This window comes from Vicia villosa, linkage group LG2, assembly GCF_029867415.1.
Source record: "Vicia villosa cultivar HV-30 ecotype Madison, WI linkage group LG2, Vvil1.0, whole genome shotgun sequence".
In the NCBI taxonomy this organism is placed as follows: Eukaryota; Viridiplantae; Streptophyta; class Magnoliopsida; order Fabales; family Fabaceae; genus Vicia; species Vicia villosa.
Genome location: NC_081181.1, coordinates 64725174 through 64748314, shown reverse-complemented (window position 1 = coordinate 64748314; position 23141 = coordinate 64725174). Strand labels below are relative to the sequence as shown.

The 23141-nt window shown below is 36.0% G+C and overlaps 1 protein-coding gene and 1 non-coding gene across 2 annotated transcripts; one reads left to right on the top strand and one right to left on the bottom strand.

Annotated features, from left to right (window-relative positions):
• Window positions 1-252: 252 nt before the first annotated feature.
• Window positions 253-1251, bottom strand: LOC131646231 (uncharacterized). Its single transcript, XM_058916338.1, has 3 exons — window positions 1225-1251; window positions 843-913; window positions 253-613 (listed from the first exon to the last, which is right to left on the bottom strand). Exons 2-3 carry the CDS (start codon window positions 907-909, stop codon window positions 366-368), a joined length of 315 nt encoding a protein of 104 aa, XP_058772321.1. The 5' UTR covers window positions 910-913; window positions 1225-1251; the 3' UTR covers window positions 253-365.
• Window positions 1252-2307: 1056 nt separating this feature from the next.
• Window positions 2308-2396, top strand: LOC131654452 (small nucleolar RNA snoR86). The gene has a single exon (XR_009299489.1). It is a non-coding gene; the product is annotated as a small nucleolar RNA snoR86 (small nucleolar RNA).
• Window positions 2397-23141: the final 20745 nt, after the last annotated feature.

The following is a 23141-nucleotide window of genomic DNA, read 5'->3' as shown; positions in this document are numbered from 1 at the left end:
GAACTTCCGAAGCGCTTTTTTTTAAAAAAAATTTCCATAATTCGTGGGGTGTTTTCGGAGATGCACTTCCGAAAACACCTCATGGGGGTGAATTCGGAAATGAACTTCCGAATTATGCAGAAACTGTGTTTTTTTTTTATGTTTTTTCTTAAACTGTCTCGCATTTTAATTAAACGCAAACGCCAAATAAAAATAAGCAACAGATAAACTGAAAATACTAAGATGATAAATCCAATCCAAAAACACTGCGAAAGATACAATCCAAAATCAAAACAAAACAAAACAAAACACGTCAAACAAAACAAAAACACGTTATTATGCCCGACGAGCGTTACAAAATACACATCAAACAAAACAAAAACACGTTATTCTGCCCGACGAGCGAACTCCTCCGAATGAAGATAATTATACCAATCCTCATCCCACTCAGTCTCAGAACCATCAGCGTTGATCATGACTCTCACGCCTGAAGACTGAGCCTGCACGTCCGAGCCATGGACCCCCAGGGGACGAGAAGCAGAACCAGTCAAAACCTTCTTCTTCTCCTTCACCTCCTTCACTCCGCGAGAGCACGAGGTTGAAGAACCCTTTCTTCCCTTAGCGCCACCCATTCCTGCGTAAAAATGAAGAAAGAAAGGTCCATGAGACCTCCTTTTATAAAAGAAGAAAGGGGACAAAAACGCTTGGGAAACAGACAAGTCATTAAAGAACAAAGACGTTGGAAACCAGCGACACGCCGTCAAAGAAGTCAGAACGCATGCACACAAACTTCAAAGAAACAGGCACAATAAACAAAGGCGTTAAAAATAAAGTACTTGCAAATTAAAACGGACACTCCCTACCCTCTCTAGCCGACGCAGTCTGGGTCTCCCTACCCTGTCTGATGCGTGCTGGTTGGTTGTCTGACATGTTCCTGTAAACAATTGAAATCGATTAATATGCGAGACAAAATAAAAAACTAAAAAATTTGAACTTCTGATACAATTCGGAAGTTCATTTCCGAAAACTAGGATGGAGGTGTTTTTGGAAATGAACTTCCGAAACATCCATGCGATGGAGTTTTCTGCAACTTCCATGGCAGACCCCAAAATCAAACATAAAACCAATTCAAAAAGCTTCTAAACAACCTAAATACTACTAACAACCAGTCCATATATCATTTATGCAATTGAAACCCTAAATAACATGCATTTGAATAATGAATCTAACAAATTTAAAACTTACAAATTGAGTGATTTGTGGGCTTTTGAATGTTGTATAACAATGTGATTGGAGCCTTGATGCAGCCTTGGAAGTGTGTTTGCACAAATTTTCGCCTTTGCTTGTTTTTGATTTGAGTTAGGGTAAATGAATGGGGGAGGGGGAGTGTTTTGATAAATCTGCATAACGCGCAACATTTCGGAAATGAACTTCCGAAATACTGTTTTCAAAAATGAACTTCCGAAATAAGACAATTTTTTCAAGAAAAAAGGCGTTTTCGGAGATGCATCTCCGAAAACACCTTTTTCTTGCATTTTCGGAAATGCATTTCCGAAGTCAGGGGTAGTATGGGGTTTTCACCAGAGGTGGACTAGAAGGTAGGGGAGGTTGGCAAAGAAATTTTCTACATTGAATTGTATTAAAAATATAGTAATATGATAGCTTGTAGAGAGTATTCAATGGATCTCTTTTCGTAATTATAATAGTTATTTTTGGAAATAAAGTAATTAGTTCATACAAACCCCCACATGACTTTTTTCTTTCTTTCTCATCAAAATACAGAAAATGGATAATAAAAGGATAGAGTACATAGCCACGGTTTTTTTCTTCAATTTTGTATAAATATTTGGAGTTAATTGAACATTTATGTTTTGAAAAAGTTGATAAGAAAATGCTGATAGTAATGAGGAATGAACAAATGGTAATAATTTTGGAAATTAAATAATAAGTGCCAATAGAATTATGAATCAGTTGCTTACTATTAGCTGTCAATGTTTAAAATAAGAAAAATGTTTACTAGTAATATCAGCGACATTAAAAGATTACTAATAAAAAAGGTTGCTAAATTAATGTACTATGGATCTAAAAATATAAAAGTTGAAATTTTGATGATAAAAGTAACAAGAAGTTTTTATACCAAAAAAAAAAAAGTAACAAGAAGTTAAAAACTAACCGGTAAATGTCTCAATCAAACTTTATTACTTTATTGATATTTAAAAAGATAGTTTCATTCATGCGTATGTTTGTAGACTGTAATACTTCTCCATCTTTTTATAGGGCTGACGCGGTCTCCTATATGCTTTGTCCAAATCATTTCTAGTTACAGGGAAACAATGTATTGTATCCGAATTGTGGCGATTCTCCGTTCCTATCAAATTTGTTAGTTTCGAATATGGCCTCAAACAAGTGGCTACATTTTTTTATAACTTTGATCTTTAAATTATGAAGAAAAATAAATCACTCTTCGATGGAAAATTCAAATTGATATTTAATCAAAATCATGTTAAAATAATATAATAATTCAGTAACAAATTTTGCGTTAATTAACTTGTTATTGTTTTTTTAATTAAAAATATTCATTTCTTTGATAGTTGTTTTTTACTTATGATTATTTTTCTTATTCTTAAATTTAATTAACCTAGGTTTTAGTATATTTTTTATTAGATATTTTGAGACAATGATTTTTATAGTCAATTTAAATAATTATTTAGATCCTCTGTTATGTTTCTTTTAAATCTATTAATACTTCAAATTTGTCATATTTTTCATTTATTATTATATTTTTACACTCTCTCACCAATCTTGACCTACATCGATGTCATTTACCTGGCGTATTTATTGGACATTGCACGTGTTTATGAGTACAACTGGAGAGCGGTTACACTGGTCTACATCTACTGAAAGAGAGATGTCTATGGAAGACGAGGACTGTGGCTGGGAACTGTACCCTCTTAATGGTAATAAACTTTTATCCTTCTACAGTTTTTCAAAATTTATTATATATTTGTGATAGTATGTTTTTTTTTTCTAGGGTTGGATACTACATCATTTCCTTGATATTATTGACTGGGGAGAGGTACCGGGTTACACTAAGGACATGTCGCGTGCCAGCGCATACGCCCCCCTCAGAGGGGACCAAGTGTTAGATCCTTATAAGCGCCATCTTGACCGCATGGCTGCTGAGGACATCCATTACGACTGCTAATCACTGTGAGACAATTCTGTTTGATAAGATCGTACAATATTTTGGATGGTTGGTTACTCGTTGGACCATCATTGTCTGTTATCTTTCGGAACGCGTCATGCGTCAGTTTGGCTACCAGCAGACCAAACCTCGTCACCCTTCTCACTCCGCTCCTACCACCATGACCCGTCGGCAGATAGATGAAGTTTTTGCAGACTGGGAGCACCACTTGGTTCCTGTCGAGGCTCGGTGACCACTTCAGAGAGGGATTGGAGCTATGTCAAAGGGTAGATCTCCTGGTACTACAGAGTGTCACACCCAAACATGCTTCTCACCACACATGGATCACCTCTCAGACCAGCCAACGAGGAGATTTTGCGGGCTCATCAGGCTCAGATGGACCACACTCAAAATGTTCTTCCTCGGTGTTGTAAGATATCAGACATGGTGCGAGAAGGCATTGCCGATGGTTTCTTCCCCGAGGGGTCAGCTGACCTGCGTCTCGTGGAGGGTATCAGTAGGGTGGAAGATGAGACATTTTTGAATTATAGAAACCCTTCCAGGACAGGTGGGACACTCAAAGGTAGAGGCAGAGTAGCCAGCAAACAACGTGATGGACGCGGAGGCGGGGCCAGAGACGACTGAGAGGCGCATGATAATGTACAACAAACACAGTAATGATGCTGACGTGTTTATTCATATATGTATTTTGATTTCATTTTTGCACGAGGATTTGATATATGTATTCTACATTATTGGCCGACGATTTATACTATGTTTATTTTTTGTGTACTATTTACTTATTGCCTTTAAATTGCATTACTTTGATTGAGTGGAATTGAGTTTTCTATTGTTGTTATAAAAATTGAGTTTTAGAGTAAAATCTATGTGATTTTTAAAAAATAGTAGACTATTCCGTAAGTGCATCTGCGAAACACTCTGTTTTAACACATTCCTTAGATGCACCTACTAAAAGAAACAAATTTTTTGACAAAAAAGGTGCTTCCGATTGTTCATCAACAGAAATAGGGGGCATAATTGAAATTTCGCCATGTTACTAAGAGATTCAAGGGGTTTATTAAAGAATTCTCAATTTTTATTAAATATTTTAAGACAATGATTTTAAGTCAATTTAAATAATTATTTAGATCTCTATTCTCTTTTCTTTTAAATCAATTAATATTTTAATTATTCATATTTTCATCTATTTTTATCTTTTTACCCCATCTCACCAATTTACCTTTTAATAAATTTTCTTGACAACTAAACACCACCCTTAATGTCACAAATTAGATGCTTTTTCAAAATGATTTTGTTTTAAAAAATGTTAATGTAACATTTTTAATAAGTTATTTTTTATTTATTATATTTTAATTAATTTTATTATTAAACTTTCCATTATAAATATTAAGTAATATTTATTTAATAATTAAAATTAACACGAATAATTATAATTTAGAAATATATATGTACGATTCAATATTAAAAGAGCAATATATTGATTTATAAAATTCTTAATCTGTAAATTTAAGATACGGTTAAAATTTACTAATAAATAAATAAATGATATCTCAGCATGCCCTGTATTTCATTCATGTTAGTTCTTCTTAATAAATCTAATTATCATACCAATCGTTAGTTGATCCAGTGGTGATTGGCGCTGGACTTGGTAGGGAGAACCACAGTTCGATCTCCGCAACTGCGATCGGGAGGGGGCTTGACCCACTTGATGCCAGAGCTGATCCCCCGAATCGGACTATATCGGTGGTGATAAATCAAAAAGATCTAATATAATAAAAGTGAGAACATATAACATTACTTGTGTCTGATTTTTATTTTCAAAATAATGTTACACTATTCTTAATTTTTTTCCTTTAATTTCAGTTTTTTTTCTCATTCTACTCCATGTTCGTCATGCTTCTTCAACTTCCCTAATCTTCATCACTTCATACTGCCTACTTCAAGTTCTGCTTCTTTAACTTTCCTATTCTTCATCACTTCATTGTAAAACCTACTCACTGCTACATCACAACCTATTTATTTATTAACAAAATATTAAAATAGTGAATTGTTCATATTTGGAACTCAAGTCACCCCTTGCGAAAATTACTAAAACTTGCATGATAAAACTTGATTACTCCAGTTAAAATTTGAAAACTGGGTAGGTATTTTTCACAAACACTTAGCACCCATTCGCAATCGCTAGTTCAACACAAACATGGCCCCTCCCCAAGTTCGCTGTATCAACTCTCCAATTTTTGCATACGTTGTTTTTGTAGCCTTATTAATAACTACTTTTTTGTGCTTTTCATTTTAGGTTGCAAAGAAACATAGTATCACCCTCTCCATCAAATAAACAGAACATGAAGTACGACAATGATTAAGTGACCAAGAATAGAGAATTTGAAGAAGAATTACATGAAATTGAATGAGAAACAAAACTGAAATCTAAGGGATAAAAAGTCTTGCGAATTGAAAATAAAAATCAGATACAAGTGATGTTATATGTTCTCACATTTATTATATTACATCTAAATCATTCATTTAATCTATTGGTTATTTTTTTAGGTTTCACCGGTGAGGGACTTAATTGAACCCTCACCCTAGACTTAACCTTTAAAGATACATGTATTCTTTCTGAATTATATTCTCGACAATGTGAAGGGTTTAGGTATAATGTTTTCCCATTTACTATTATAAACAAATTTAAAATTTGATATTTATTAAAAAATTAAAATATCTACTTTATTGGGAGCTTGTGTTAATTGTTGGATAATTTATATTACAAGTTATTTGACAAATAATAATAAATTGAGAGAAAATTAAAGAATAATTGAGAAGAATATTTTTTATTAAAATATGTTGTTATTTCAACTACAATGAGCGTGATTTAGGGGTTTTGTCAAAATATCTGCTAATTACAACTCTGTCTTGCAATGATCAATAGTTAATCTTTCTTTGCTAACTTGATCTCAAAGAAAGTGATACATTCTTTCTATATGCTTACTTCTTCCATAACTCATTGGATGATCTGCTCGATCTAGGATTGGTTGACTGTCTACAAGTAACTTGATTTTTCCATAGTCACCAATGTTCAATTCTTCAAGCAACATGTTTAACCTAAGTACTTGACATGTTGCATAAGAGGCTACGACATACTCTATTTCACCCTATTATTACACATGCCCTCTGATGTCACAATGCTATCATTTCCAAATCGAATTGGTTTTCAAAATATTCATCCAACTTGACAAACCAGTTCTTGTTATATATCATATGATTGTTTCAACATGTATCAAGGTACCACACATTTTCTTTTTCTGAAGCCGAATGTTTTGCAGCCATCAACATAATATCTTCAAATTCATAGCCCCTATCGCGAGCAAATTGAGCCACAATAGCACTATTATTTTTATTGTAGCAGTCTGTTGAAGCGATAAAGCGGCAAACAAAAAGTAATATGTATTATTTATTACCGGGTTATATAGGTTATATCGTATCGTAGTCCACAGAGATTGGTTTAGAAGAACTGTCTTTCGACTGCGTTCTAAGTTTCAAGATTGGGTGCGGAAAGTAAAATGCGAGAAAAGTAAATAAAAGCAAATAAACAATCTCAATAGTCTAAGAGAAATAGTTATGGAATTGCATTTCGTTCTACCCGTTGAATACTTAAATCTGAAGATCTTATCGCAACACACTCACAATAGGCATCAAAATCACCAGACATCATTCGAGATACCACATCAGTGTCCATGTCCGAAACACCGACAGAAGCTCAACTGTTCTATTTACATCAGAGATTTCCCAACCGACACAAAAAACACGGAGGAATTACACTCGACACCCATTACAATTATTAGCCCTAAATCCATATCTGAAATCTAGAAACTAACAAATATCATTGCATTCAACCACAAAATCAAGTGAATGCTCCCTACTTTCTAAGGCAGGGTAAAAATCCAACCAAACATCATATGTGAAGGTCAAGAAAACAAGGAATCAAACATCCATACGCAAATGAAAACCAAATGCTCATAGACAAGCATTAAGCAAAAACAATATGGATATTGAAAAAAGGGCTCAAAAGGGGTTACTAATGGTCACACACTCACAAGGTGAATTGATATTTGGCTATGGTAGTTGTGCCAAAATCAAACAAGTGCCTTGATCACTTTTGTTCATTCACAAAATCAATACAAACGAAAGATTAAACATAATAATATTAAGTTAAAACAAGAAATGTCGGTCACTCGCATATGTACACAATGGAAAGCCACCTCACATTTATGGTAAAAAGGGAAAACTAATTGTGATTCAAGTCATGAGCAAGTTATGCAAAAAGAATGAGTAATATGAAAATTATACAAATGAAAAGTCTCCTAAACATGCTATGCTATAGAAAGCGATAAACGAGTACCTTGCTATGTACAAATTCGATCAATCATTACCGCACAACGGACATGTTGAATCAATCAAAATTGGAAAATTACCAAATGCAACTCCAAGTAACCGGGCCACAATTTGAGTCTAAACAACAACAAAAGAATTAAAATTATAACTATAAAATACAATAATATAAAGCCTTTGTGTAAGTGGGAAAAAGGCGAGCCAAACAAACAATTAAAAAGAATTCACTGGCCAAAAGCAACACAGCACGACGCGCCCTAGAGAGCGCGACGCGCGTTACATCAGAAAAATAAAAAACCAGTCCAGAGACTGCATTTCTAGTGTAGCCTCCACTTAACACCTACAAATCTCATTTACAGAAAATTAAACAAAAAAATACAACCTTTGGGGTGCCTCCCAACAAGCGCTCGTTTAACGTTGTTAGCTCGACGCCTTTATTGTTTCACGAATGGTAAGTAACTTCCCCGCGGTACGCCAATGCTTTCGCCTCAAACGCAACCTAAAGAAATGACCTAACCACACGCTGGAACAAACGTTACGAAACAATATAATTTACAACAAAACGTAAACAACACGTATGTGCAAATACTTAAACAATAAGAAAAACACAATTTACAACGGAATGGTGAAATTGACTAAACAAGTTGAAAAGTGAAGATATGTAATTTAAGAGCTAATCCGAGTTCAACTTGTTTAGTCAGTTTACCAAACAAAACGAAACAAGTATAACTATACATAAATATACAAGTATGAGTCTATACACAAAATTTACGATATTCACATATTTACGAAACTTAAAACGAGAAATCATCTCAATGCGATTAATCTCAAAACCCATCCCCAGCAACGATGCCATTTTGTTGAAGCGATAAAGCGGCAAGAAAAAAGTAATAGGTATTAATTATTACCGGGTGATATAGGTTATATCGTATCGTAGTCCACAGAGATTGGTTGAGAAGAACTGCCATTCGACTATCTTGCGTTCTAAGTTTCATGATTGGGTGCAGAAAATTAAATGCGGGAAAAGTAAATAAAAGAAAATAAACAATCTCAATAGTCTAAGAGAAATAGTTATGAAATTACATTTCGTTCTACCCGTAGAATACTTAAACCTGAAGATCTTATCGCAACACACTCACAATACACATCAAAATCATCAGATATCATTCGAGATGCCACATCAGTGTCCATGTCTGAAATGTAACACCCTTCTAAACCCCGCGGAAATTAATAAAATAATTCAGAGTAAAACATGAAAACAAGGGTGCCACAATTCCAATTAAAACAAATTTATCATAAATCCATTGTCATGCTTTCACTAAGGAACAATTCATCATTACTCATAAACATCTCATGTTAACACAGCGGAAAGTTCATCATACGGGTAAGCATAACATCATCTATGCAATATCCCACAGAATTAATACAATAACAACACAATAGAGTAACATCATAGACTCTAAACTAGCATTCCCCCAGTGTTACAATATCAGAGCATGACACCTGACGCTACACTAATACACTGACTTATGAGCTAATCCTCACCAAGTCGAAAGCAGCTATCCTCAATCTGAAAATATCAACAGTAAGGGTGAGTCTCATCATAGTTAACAAATGTTATTGCATCTTAAATAACAACACATCATAGTTATATCATTCACCCAATTTCATCATATTTAGATTATCAGAAACATCCATGGTTTACACAAACGTCAACAGAACACATCTTTCAAACAGACAATCATACTCAACATTAATCCAAAAGAACACGCAACCAACACATCATCAATATTTATAACACTGGAATACTTCCAATCATGTTATAAACGTATGCATATGTATGAACTGACACTATGCATGTGGTACCAACCTCATCAAATGGGAATAACCCATGACCGATCCAACATCATCAAGATACGGCCCTGCCAGCACAGATTCCACACAATGTGAATCATGCCCTTCACTGATCCAACACATCATCATGGATACAGCATCATCAATGAATATGAATGAATGCAAACATACACGAACATACTTATACCATCGTCAAGTCTAATGAGTAACATCATCAAATACTCATTTCATCATCATCATCATCAAGTATGTTTACATACATTAACATCATTCAAATACAATCAATCATCATCATCATCATTAAAGAACATACATGTGTCCACATCAATCATCATCATCAATAAGAAGAACACACATGTATCCACATTATTCCAAAATAAATCAATCATCATCATATAATTCTCAACAAATCATCACGTCATAATGTTTTTCAAAACAACATCTTATATTGTCACATTTCATCATATATGTCAACAATACATCATCCAGTTAAACAAATCGTCACATGATTAATATTTCAACAAAGCATGTATTTAACACATCTCATCACATATATGTACAATACATCATTCACCAAGAAATAAAATCATATTTAAAATAATTGGATTCACACCTCATTCCATCATTTAAACACGTAGGCTATCTCGTAGGATTCATCATGCTCGAAATAGCACTAAAAACAGACCTGCGGTTCGAAAGTTACACATCATTTAACTTTTCTAAGAAAACAACTATCGCTACAGCACGCGCGCAACGAAGGTTCGCGGCGCGACCTGAACCACACGAACGCGTTCGCGGCGCAACATATGCACGCGGCGCGAAGCGAGAAAACCAGTACGCCTTCGCGGCCCCAACACTGGGACGCGGCGCGAACTGGCGATTTCACAGACTTTCAGGTCTGCGTCAGATCCTGCGATCTCACCCAATCTGAGTCCAAAACTAACTTCAGACATCATATATAGGCAGTTAATCATCAATTGCATCATTATTCATCATCACACATCAAAACAACACATAATCAATCAATAATCCATGCAATTTTCATCAATTCATAACCTCCCTAAACCTAGCATTTAATCCAATTGACTCAACAACATCCCTAATCAATATTATTATCTAAGAACACGATAATAAATGATAACCGGAGAGTCCCCCCTTACCTTAGCCAAGATTTCTTGATTGGTCTCTCCCTCCATTGCTCCTCTTTCACGTTCTTCGTGTTCCAAACTCTTTTCACGTTCCTTTCTCTTATTCCTAATTCCTTATTATTTTATAAAATAAGCTTTAATTATAATAGGACCTTTACTAACATAACACCCCCTCATTCCTTAACATCACACATGGCCCAACACCATAAACCATCCTTTTCCAATTAAATTCCACAAACCACCAATAATTCTAATTATTAATTAAATTTCCATTTAAATTAAAAATTAAAATATACGGGTGTTACAGCTCTCCCCCACTAAAAGAGTTTCCGTCCTCGAAAACATACCTCAAGTAACCAGCTCGTATAAGAGTCCTTCACCTGACTCTCCAGCTCCCAATTGACATTACCATCAGTCAATCCTCAAAAATCCATCTGACATAACCAACAGGAAATATGTTTCATACATTTAAATCCCAGTTCTTACGTCGCATTTGACCATCCAAAAGTATACCACTCTCTATATCTCCAAAAGTATACAATAGAACATTCAGGTACGACCTATACAATACGCTCAACAACTGAGTAATACAATTACACAATCCATAGTATGATTACACTGATCAACACTGCAGTAATGCATACCATCTACCGAACTTACCATCCTTAGACACACTTTTCCATCTGAGTGATAAGCTAATACTTACACTTTTCACCAACTGCTTCCTTCAAGAAACTCAATACTCATATTCCCATACTATTGAATTCCAATTATCTGACTCCTCTTAAGTCACACCATCAATTATCCAACACTTTACACTCTGCTTTTGCTACACTATTCTGATTACTCATTACAACCATCATTACCAATTAGATTTTTGAGTTATACCCAACTCTGGCCCTCTTTACTCATTCGTTCAAGAATCATTCTTTATCATACATGGTACTAATCTACCACTTAGCAATACTTACTCACAAAAAAAAAACAAATTCCTGCTTTACTTCATCTATTACAAAAAAAATTCTAACCATCAGAATGAGTATACGTAATTAACCATGATCACACTCATCAATCCCAATATACCATTGCTTACAAATAGCTCAAACTGAGTCCCGCTCCTCTCTAAGAATCAAATCAACTTCGTCCTTCATAGAGTATAATTCCTCATTATATCTGGAATCTACAATACCACCTTAATAACAACACAAAATTATTACAACATCATATAGTATCAACTCTTCGTTTTAATTTTGCCGAATACATACTCGTTAAATACGTACAACCACGATAACATATTCATCATCTCGGCAATTATTCAAAAGAGTTATAATTCTTCGACACGACATCCTTACATCCACTGGATTCTATATCCAACATATATATCAATACATATTCTCTATGTAGGCTCCTGACATATTATTCTCTCACTTCCCACGAGTAGTACTGATAACACTACTCCACATCACACGTTCGCTGTGCGACTCTGAATTCCCATCTTAAGTCATTTGTCCATCATGTTGCACTCTTTCATATTCACTTCTTCATAAGTTCACACAACATAGTGAGTGCTTATTCTCACGGTTTAATATTCATGACATCTTATACCATTAAGGCAATAAACAAGCTCATCCCATCTATATGATTCCATCTACTATCAACAAGAGATTAAGGGTGATCAAGTCCTCAATTTGTCAATAGATAGCCGACAACCATATGTAAGCATAAACCGTCGTTACTACATAATAGTGTCCTTTCTGAGTTTGCACTCAAACTCATTAACATCGTCATAGCCCAATAATTCACTTTGAGTCTTTACAACTCGCACACTTGTTAAGTACTTCCAAACTTCATAGTCACTAATGTACTCGTACATTACTATTCATCCCGTCCCAATTCAAAATCCTCATCTTAATAAAAGACTATGACCACACTCATAACTTGTGGTTTTACTCCAAATCCCATGATGTCCTTCGCGTCCAATTATCATTCCACTCGGATTCTCAACAAAGTCTTCCTCACATCGATAGGTGTCAGAAATCCTCTACAATTCTTCTTCTATACATGTCGTTACTTTGGCATCATAAATACAACTTCAACTGTTCTAAAGTTTATTTCATCTTTACTACTAATTCACTTCTCACTAAAATCCATCGGAACTCAAATCATTTTTATTACCGAACATCTTATCAACTTATTCATCAACAACATGTTCTACTCAACTTCGTTTCAAACAATCACGGTAGTAGGCATTCCTATTCAACAAGTTTCACGCTTCCTTAACCGACTTCACAATATCTCCTTATAAGATCAATCTGCTGTATTTATAACTCTCCCATAAGGTATAACATACTATCTCCTCTTCGTAGGTTCAAACGGCACATTAATCTGACACTCGGAACTCAAGATATGAATTTTCCAATCGTTGTCCGAAAATGCAATACCGACATCATGCAGCGACACTTTATACGATATATCCAAAACTCCTAAATTGGTACATTTAATTCCTAAAATTGCTTCTCAACAAACCTTTTAATTATTCCTTCAATTTGTTCAACTCTGACACTGATATCTCGCGCAGTACCAACAAACAAGTCTAGTTCTAAGAGTACGCTTAACCACAACTTCACCTCTTTCCAACATCATCTTGTTGCAATTAAATTTGTTACAGCTGCTGCAACCATTTTTATAACAAAGTTCATCTCGTTAGCTTTCCGACGCTTCAAATGGAACTCAAATCGGATGTCCATAACTCCAGTTATGAATTTTCGAAGTTTCATAACGAATCAACAACTTTCCAGCGTTTTTCTTACGGAAATTCCACCCTAAAACTCATCATCTTCAAATCACTCACATTCTAAACAACTCCTTATCATATCTCTTCACTTTCAAACATTCTTATAACTTGAGCAACATATCCCATCACTGTAGCGGGGAAAATCTGATATCGAAGCCATGAGATTGACTCGAATCAATATTTCGTTTGAAATAGCCACCACGCTTTATTTTTTCAAAGGAAAAGGGAAAAGAACGTAAAACCCAAAGTTTTGTTTTTAAAACAAGAAAGAGAACTCAGGTTCGGGTGTTGATTATATAAGGGGAAGGTTTTAAGCACCCCTCATATCTGTGGTACTCCACAGGAACCTTTTTGAAAATCTGTGTCGTGTGTGCTAAAAAAAAGGGTTTGTTTTATTTTAAAATAAGCTCGGCAAAGCGTTAAGCTTTGTGCCTACATACCTCCTCGGTGCAATGGAGAAGTCAGAGCTAATGTAGTTCCGCTTAAAGGGAAAAACGTTTTAAAAACGAATAAACACTTTATTGTCGTTGGAGAGAAATACTCAGCCATTGATCTTGAGCATGAGAACAAATGAGTTCTTTGCATCGCAAATGAAAGAAGGGCTCCAACTCGGATAAAATCAACGAGTATGCCACTAGCTCTCTCACGCGGAAAAGATCTCATTATATCAATCAATTTCAAAATCGTGGGGTATAACCACTCGTTCCGACAATTAACAGTGTCTAAACTTTGAAAAAAGAGGAAAAAGCCACTAAGGGCAAAAGATATTTTTTTAAAAAAAGGTTTTTGAAAAGGTTGCAAACATAAGAATATTTTGAAAAAGGGAGAAGATTTTGAAAATTAAAGAAGGGGAGGAGATGAAGAGGCTATCCTATTGCGTAAAATAAAAGCTAAGGAAAGAAACGGTCTAACCGAAATAAGAAGCCAACACTTGACATTATGAGTCAAGGTAGATTTCCCATCCTTTGGAATATCAATACTAAACCAACATTATCACTTGGGGATCCAGATGAACTTATTGTCTTAGCACCACTTTGCATTAAGCACATTAAAATTCTGACAAAAATCGGGCAGAGTAACGGCTGTTTTCGGGTAAAATCCTTATCTCAATGCCTTGGAATTAACCATCAAGGACTTTCAAGGAAATACCTGCACATACAAACAGACAACAATCCAATGCCAGACAGACAGAATAATAGCAGAGTAATAACAGAATAGGGGGTCCAGAGGCACTAAGTCCATAAGTCCGAGTCTCCAAAATGCTAGGGATAGTAACCAATAGTCTGAAAGAGAGCCTTGAACGTTTTTTAGATTTTTGTTATTTATTAGTGTTTTAGCATAAAAGTAAAGTATGGTCCAAGTGGACAAAGAGAAAATAGCGGAAACATAAACATAGCGTCCAAATGGACAAAGAGAAAATAGCGGAAATATAAACGTCCAAATGGACAAAGGAAAAATAACGGAATGTAAATATGATGAAATGATAAAATAAAGCGATAAAGCGAGAAATATAAAGAGCGGTATAATAAATTGCGGAAATTAAAGTTAGTTGTTAAATGTTAAAGATAACCATCTTGAAACTTGTCAAGTATGTTATCAAAGTTAGTAGTAAAGATCGATGGTGAGTGAAGGATGTTCTCGGATTTAAATTCAATGGAACTTTATCAGAAGCTTGATAAAATCATAGCGACTACACGATAAATTTCCATAAGTCTTAAATCAACCGCATACAATTCTCTTCCATATTTGATCTTTTTTATTCGGGACACGAAATATTGCGCTATGTTAAGCAGATCGCCAAGTGATTTATGTAGAAATCACCCTACAACGAGGTCGGTCAAAACTTTATGTGCTAATGCATGCGAGAGAAATGATATGTAGATCATTCTCCGAAAGCAATACCGCACGAAAATAAAATAGGTAACGATCTAGTCTTTACTAAGAATCCATAAGAATTCTCAAAGTATTAAGACTTTCATCGATCAAAAAGAAAAAAAAAGAAGAGAAGAAGAAGATAAAACGCATAAAGTAAAATCAACTCACACTATCATTAATATCATTCATCTAATATTATGGATTTGGTCCTTTCAAACCTATCAACATCCTAGATCCAATGATATTAATGAAATGGAGGAAGAAGAATAGAATTCACAAAAGATAATCAACTCACACTATCATTAATATCATTCATCTAATATTATGGATCAGGTCATTTCAAACCTATCAACATCCTAGATCCAATGATATTAATGAAGTGGAGGAAGTAGGAAGCCAAAATAAGCATAAAAAAAGGCAAAAAACCACATTCTGCCAGCAGGAAATCGATTTCATGCAGGGGGAAATCGATTTCCATAGTGCAGTTTTAAAAAAAACAAGTTACGTTCAGCACGAAATCGATTTCAGCCTTAAGGAAATCGATTTCATCAGTGTAAATTTCAGCAAAAACATCATTTAAAGGCATGAAACTTGATTTGAACAAATATACAAACACCTTATGATCACACATCAACTTGAGCACGAAATTTCCATCACAAAACCAGCAAATATCATCAATTTAGCATCAAAGATGCATTGAACACAAGCAATAAAGATCTACATCATGGATCTAGCAAATTACCACTTCTTGAACAAAAGTCTTGGAGTAGCTTCAAGAGCAAGCACAAAGTGTATAGATCCTTCAAATTTGGAGATGAACAACCAAAGAAAAGAGAGAAATGTAGGAGGTTTAGTTCAAAATTAGCAAGATTCAATGGGAATCTCACTAATCTTATGAAAATGAACTTTGGGTGAGGGTTTTGGAAAGGGTGAGAAATGAATTTGCAAGCAATTTTTTGGCTCTCCAAGCTTGAGAAATGAGAGAGTAGTGGCCTCTATTTATAGGATGAGAGCAAGAGTAGTGGCAATTTGGTCATTTGCTCTTGGTTGATTAACTTGTGTTTAATTGGTGATTAAAGTGGCATTTAAATGGTAAAAAATGGTAAAATGAGGTTAAAATGGAATTAATGAAGGGAATTATTTTGGTGAGGTGGAAAATTGGTAAAATGACAAAAATGGTCAAAGAAAATAGGTGCCAAAATCAAATCAAGCTTCCCTCTCTATTTTTTTTGAATTTTTCCTTAAGGAAATCGATTTCCCCAGGAGTGAAATCGATTTCACTCTTTTCCAGAAGAGAAATGGCGCAAAATACACTAGGGAAATCGATTTACCCAGGAGGGAAATCGATTTCATGCTGTCCAGAATGTGATTTTGTTGAAAATTGCTGTAGGGAAATCGATTTACCCAAGAGGGAAATCGATTTCATCAGTCCAAAATGTGGAAAATGCCTTGTTTATTGCATGTCTTGGCTTGGTACCTACAAAACAAAAGCCTACAAAGAAACAAAGCAATATTTTTGGTATTTGGGTTAGTATAATATGCATACAAGATAAACAATCATTGGTGCTTGATGGTCCCTCTTATTGATGAGGTGAGTGCAACATCACAAACAAAACTTCTAAGTGAAGCTCTTGATTAATGATTGGGATATGAATGATATATGATCTTAGGGTCAAAAATTGGGGTATGACAGATGCCCCTATTTAAGTTTCTTCGATCCGGAGGTACGATGATTGCAAATCTTCGTTTTGACGAGATTGAAGAGACTTAAATATATAAAACACACAATTTTTGATCCTAAGATGCAATGCAAAGGTTTAATGAATGCATATGATGATGATGAAACATAGCAACACTGGGGATGCAAAGGAAATCCATTGGGAACACAAAATGTCTTTGTGGGAAGAATTCCACTGGGGAAGATAAGAATCTGTTGGAGAGACGAAACTCTGCTGAGGAAAGGAACTTCACTGAGGAAATCATTTCGCACCAAAGAGGTCAAAGCATCATCTTTCACTAGGGATGAAAAAAAGGGACATCCTCTTTCACTGGGGAATCAGAATACCTATCCTTCGTTAACAGAGAACACACCATCGTTCCACTGATGATATGAATAGAAATGCATCGACGTACCACTGACGATGAAGATAACAAAATACACCCACGTTCCACTGAAGGTGAACTACCAACGTCCCACTGGAGGTAGAAAGAGATGTATCGCCGTACCACTAACGATAACACATACCAACGTTCCACTGAAGGTATTGAAGAGATATACCACCGTACCACTGATGATATAAAAAGAGATAATTCATCGACGTACCACTGACGATGAAAGAGATGTACCGCCGTACCACTGACGATAACACATACCAACGTTCCACTGAAGGTATTGAAGAGAAATACATCGACGTACCACTGACGATGAAGATAACAAAATACACCAACGTTCCACTGAAGGTGAACTACCAACGTCCCACTGGAGGTAGAAAGAGATGTATCGCCGTACCACTAACGATAACACATACCAACGTTCCACTGAAGGTATTGAAGAGATATACCACCGTACCACTGATGATATAAAAAGAGATAATTCATCGACGTACCACTGACGATGAAAGAGATGTACCGCCGTACTAGTGACGACAACATATACCAACGTTCCACTGAAGGTATTGAAGAGAAATACATCGACGTACCACTGACGATGAAGATAACAAAATACACCAACGTTCCACTGAAGGTGAACTACCAACGTCCCACTGGAGGTAGAAAGAGATGCCCTTCGTATCACTGATGGTGAAGAGCAATCAATAATATATTTTTTTTAATGATTTGAGGATGCAAACACAAATGCATAATCTCAATATTCATCGTCCAACAGCCAAAATTCAATCCATGACCAAATGGAAAGAAGCTTCCCCAAAAAGACTGAACCAAGTGAGGGAAAAACTCACTGGTATTCTGTTCGTAGACATCTGAACAGAATAACTGAAACATATTATCCACCTAGAAACAAATTCAGTGGGGATTTTCAAGGGAAGTGAGCTTTTTCTGCTTAAGACACTCTAAATGAAAGAGCAATCTGTTTGACAGTAAACTTTATGATATCAAATGTGAATGCATGACTGTTTTTTTGATGCATGTTAATGATGCATATGCTGCCAAAACTTAGCACAAGGAGTAACTCAAGAGATAGAGTACGAGGATAACATAATCAAGCATGTCTCAAGCTAAACACCAGAGCAGAAACTGCTATAACAATCTTTTGATGGCATCAGAATAAATGCTACCCAACACTGAGGAAACATTGGAGCTGAGAAAACAAAATAACCGAGTTCTACATCATCTTCGAACCAGGCCAAAAGTACATTAGGTGGGCTATATTCTTCCCCTTTTGCATATGAATACATCAACATATCCATTCCTTGTAATGCACTCATGAATCAAAACAAAACTTCTTTTATATTTTTTCAAAAAGATTTTGTTGAAATCGATTTTCTCTTTGTTTTAAAAATTACTATCAACAATAAATGACATTTTGAGAGATATGAAAGAAATAAGATTGTCAATAAAGGGTAAAGGCTCAAACTTTTTTAATAGAATGGTAGCTTGCAAAAGGCAAGACCCCATGGATTATTACAAAGTTTGGAAAGTGGTAATTTTGTGGAAAAGGTACATTAAAATGTAATGACCCTATCCTCTCTCTCAACTTGGAATTCCTTAAGCAAAGGCTCCCGTTGAAATGTGTTGAACTTCTTCATGATAAACAGATGACTGCTGATGATCAAGTCTTGTCTGATGTAGTTATTTGCCATGAATCCCTAACTTTTGCCTGGACCGCCCTTTCGGGTTTTCAGTCCACCGGGTATTTTATTCTGTTTATGTCTCTAATTTTTGCCTGGACCGCCCTTTCGGGTTTTCAATCCACCGAGACGCTCTTTTTTGCCTAAGCCGCCCTTTCGGGTTTTCAACTTAGCGAGCTGTTCTTTTATTATTTTTAGGCGAAGTATTTCTTGACTACATCAGCATTCACGGGACGTGGGAGATCCTCTCCATCCATAGTTGCAAGAATTAATGCACCGCCAGAGAAGGCTTTCTTAACAACATATGGTCCTTCGAAATTAGGAGTCCACTTGCCCCTTGAATCGGAGGTGAAAGACAAGATCCTTTTGAGCACGAGGTCGCCTTCTCTGAATACACGAGGTCGAACCTTCTTATCAAAAGCTTTCTTCATTCTTTTCTGGTATAACTGACCATGGCATAAAGCCGTCATTCTATTTTCTTCTATCAAATTCAATTGATCAAACCTGCTCTGACACCACTCAGCCTCAGATAACTTGGTTTCCATTAAAACTCTCAACGATGGAATCTCAACCTCAATAGGGAGCACTGCTTCCATACCATAAACCAATGAAAAGGGAGTTGCCCCGGTTGAAGTACGAACAGATGTACGGTACCCATGCAAAGCAAATGGGAGCATCTCATGCCAGTCCTTGTACGTAACAACCATCTTTTGCACAATCTTCTTAATATTCTTATTTGCTGCTTCAACAGCTCCATTCATCTTTGGCCTATAAGGCAAAGAGTTGTGATGTTCAATTTTAAAACTTTCACACAGTTCTTTCATCATGCTACTATTCAAATTAGAGCCATTATCAGTAATGATCTTGCTCGGTACACCATATCTGCAGATGATGTTGTTCTTGATAAATCTGACCACAACTTGCTTTGTCACATTAGCATATGAAGCAGCTTCTACCCACTTGGTAAAATAATCGATTGCTACCAGGATGAATCGATGTCCGTTCGAAGCCTTGGGTTCTATCATGCCAATCATATCGATACCCCACATAGAGAAAGGCCATGGAGAAGAAATAACATTGAGAAGTGTCGGAGGCACATGAATCTTGTCAGCATACACTTGACACTTGTGACACTTCTTTACAAACTTGTAGCAATCAGATTCCATTGTAAGCCAATAGTAACCTGCTCTAAGCATCTTTTTAGCCATCGAATGTCCATTGGCATGGGTACCAAAAGACCCTTCATGAATTTCATGCATCAACATGTCTGCTTCGTGTCTATCCACGCATCTGAGCAAAACCATGTCATAATTCCTTTTATACAAAACATCAGCATTGATGAAGAAACTACTAGCCAATCTCCTCAAAGTTTTCTTATCCTTATTTGATGCCCCTAGTGGGTACTCTTGAGTCTGAAGGAAGTGTTTAATATCGAAATACCAAGGCTTTTCGTCTGTTGATTCCTCAACTGCAAATACATGAGCAGGTCTATCAAGACGTCTGATTGTAATCTGAGGTTCCTCATTATGGAAATTTACTTTGTACATGGAGGACAATGTGGCTAATGCATCAGCCATCTGATTCTCATCTCGAGGGATGTGGTGGAATTCAACTTTGTTAAAGAATGTCAACAACCTTCTGGCGTAATCTTTGTAAGGGATCAAACCAGGATGACAAGTTTCCCATTCTCCTTTAATTTGATTAATCACAAGCGCAGAATCTCCATAAACATCAAGAATCTTAATTCTCAGATTAATGGCCTCTTCAAGTCCCATGATGCAAGCTTCATACTCAGCAATATTGTTTGTACAGTCAAAACATATCCTTGTAGTGAAAGGTACATGTGACCCATGCGGAGTGATAATAATAGCGCCAATACCATGGCCATGAACATTAGAAGCTCCATCAAAAATTAAGCCCCACTTGGATTCATGATCTGGCCCTTCTTCTGGCAACGGTTCATCCCAATCTTGAGCTCTCAAATACAATATATCTTCATCTGGGAAGTCCATTCTGATAGATTGATGATCATCAATTGGTTGGTGAGCGAGGTACTCTGCCAACACACTTCCTTTCACAGCTTTCTGAGCTCGATATTCAATATCATATTCTGATAACAACATTTGCCAGCGAGCGATCCTTCCAGTTAATGCAGGTTTTTCAAATATGTACTTAATTGGATCCATTTTAGAAATCAATAGGGTGGTGTGGTTCAACATATACTGTCTCAGTCGGCGAGCAGCCCACACCAAAGCACAGCAAGTTTTCTCAAGCAGCGAGTATCTTGTTTCGCACTCGGTAAACTTTTTGCTAAGGTAGTATATTGCATACTCTTTTCGACCAGACTCGTCATGCTGACCCAACACACATCCCATTGAATTTTCAAGTACTGTGAGGTACATAATCAAAGGCCTTCCCTCAGCCGGAGGGAGCAAAATGGGACGTTCAAGCAGATATTCTTTGATGTTGTCAAAAGCTTTCTGACAATCTTCATTCCACACACATCCCTGATTTTTCTTTAACAACTTGAAGATTGGCTCACTGTCATACCCCAAATTTGTCCTACCCCTAACTTATTTTAACTGGTTTTTACTCCACATTCATATGCATCCTTCCATTAGGGCATCAACATAACATCATGCATCTTTAATCAATAACTTTGCATGGGATCAAGGATCTTGGAAGCTAGGGTTTTACATGGTCGTTCATTGTGGGCTTCTTTCTCCTAAAGCTACAAGGTTTCCTCTATGAAGATTCACCAAGGGCAAGAGGAATATCGGTTATATGTGGTGTCAGAAATCGTTAATTCATCAAGAGATTCATTGGATTTCATGTCGAGGTGTCCTTATGTGCTTCAGTACTTTATTCCTCGAGGATTCTTCAATTCACTATTGTTATGGTGGATTGAAATACCAATGCGAGTCATGGCATAAGAGGTGAACCTGTGGATTCATTGTGATTAAGGAAGTTTTTGTTCTCATCATTGTTACTCGTTGCCTACAACATAAGATGACTTGGATCTAAGACGGAAGTCAAGATTTTAAAAAGTAAAGGTTAATTTGAAATCCTTATTTAGGAACACTCATTCAAGGGACTGCTTGATACCATGGATTCAAACGGTTCAAATTAGTCAATGAATTGATGTTGTTTAAAGCACCCGAGTTTGGAAGATTTGTTCATTAAGAGGCATAATCCATGTTCAAAGGCCATTCATAAGTGAAGTTCCATTCGAAGGGTTGAGGTCAAAATTCATACATTCCTCAATTTCATTCACTCATCTAATACCATTGTTTATCAAGACCACTACAAACAAAAAGAAGAGAAACATAACAAAGTTGGTTTTGTCCACTGAATGTACATACGCATTACCAAATTCCTCACAAAGTCCAAATGTCATTCACCTTCATAAATCAAGCTTTTGTTCATTCAAATATACATTACCAAGTCACAATACACAATTACAAAAGGAAAAGAGAGAAACCATTCATTTCATACTACTTGGAATATAAGTCACCGTCACAAGTTTATCACAATTCGAAAGTTCAAGCCGCATGGGATACAAGTTGTTACAAGTTTCAATCGTTACACAAAGGAAAATTACAAAAAGGCCACAGTTGACCGTCGACTTGTTGACCCTTCGACTAATTCAAATTGACTTCCTAGACCTAATGCTCTCCTCTTCAACATCATTTGGTCTCTGTCTCCAAGTCCTCTTCATCATTGCTCATCTATGCTCTATGTGCTATTTCAAGTGTCATTCCAAACTACTCCACAAAGTCTGCCCTGCACAAAGAAACAACAAAAAACAGTTCAGCCCACTTTTATCCAAACATCTCCTAACTACCACCTAACTTCTTACAGTTTAACACTTAACAGCTTCTCTAACAACCTATAGCAGTTGCATAACAAACATACCAGCCCCTGCATCCAGTTCAGTCACTACACACCTACATAAACCATACATTCACCAAAAACAGTCACATACATTCTTTTTTGAAAAATAACTAACAGCAGCACATACATTCATATTAACCAACAAACCACATCAGTATCAGTTTTGGGATAGTCCCACACTAAATTCAAACCAAAACCGC

Coding starts and splice junctions, on each gene's coding strand:
- LOC131646231 (XM_058916338.1), bottom strand. CDS start 909: ATGTCAGACAACCAACCAGCACGCATCAGACAGGGTAGGGAGACCCAG. Junction 614..842: donor GACTGCGTCGGCTAGAGAGG/GTAGGGAGTGTC, acceptor ATTTTTACGCAG/GAATGGGTGGCGCTAAGGGA.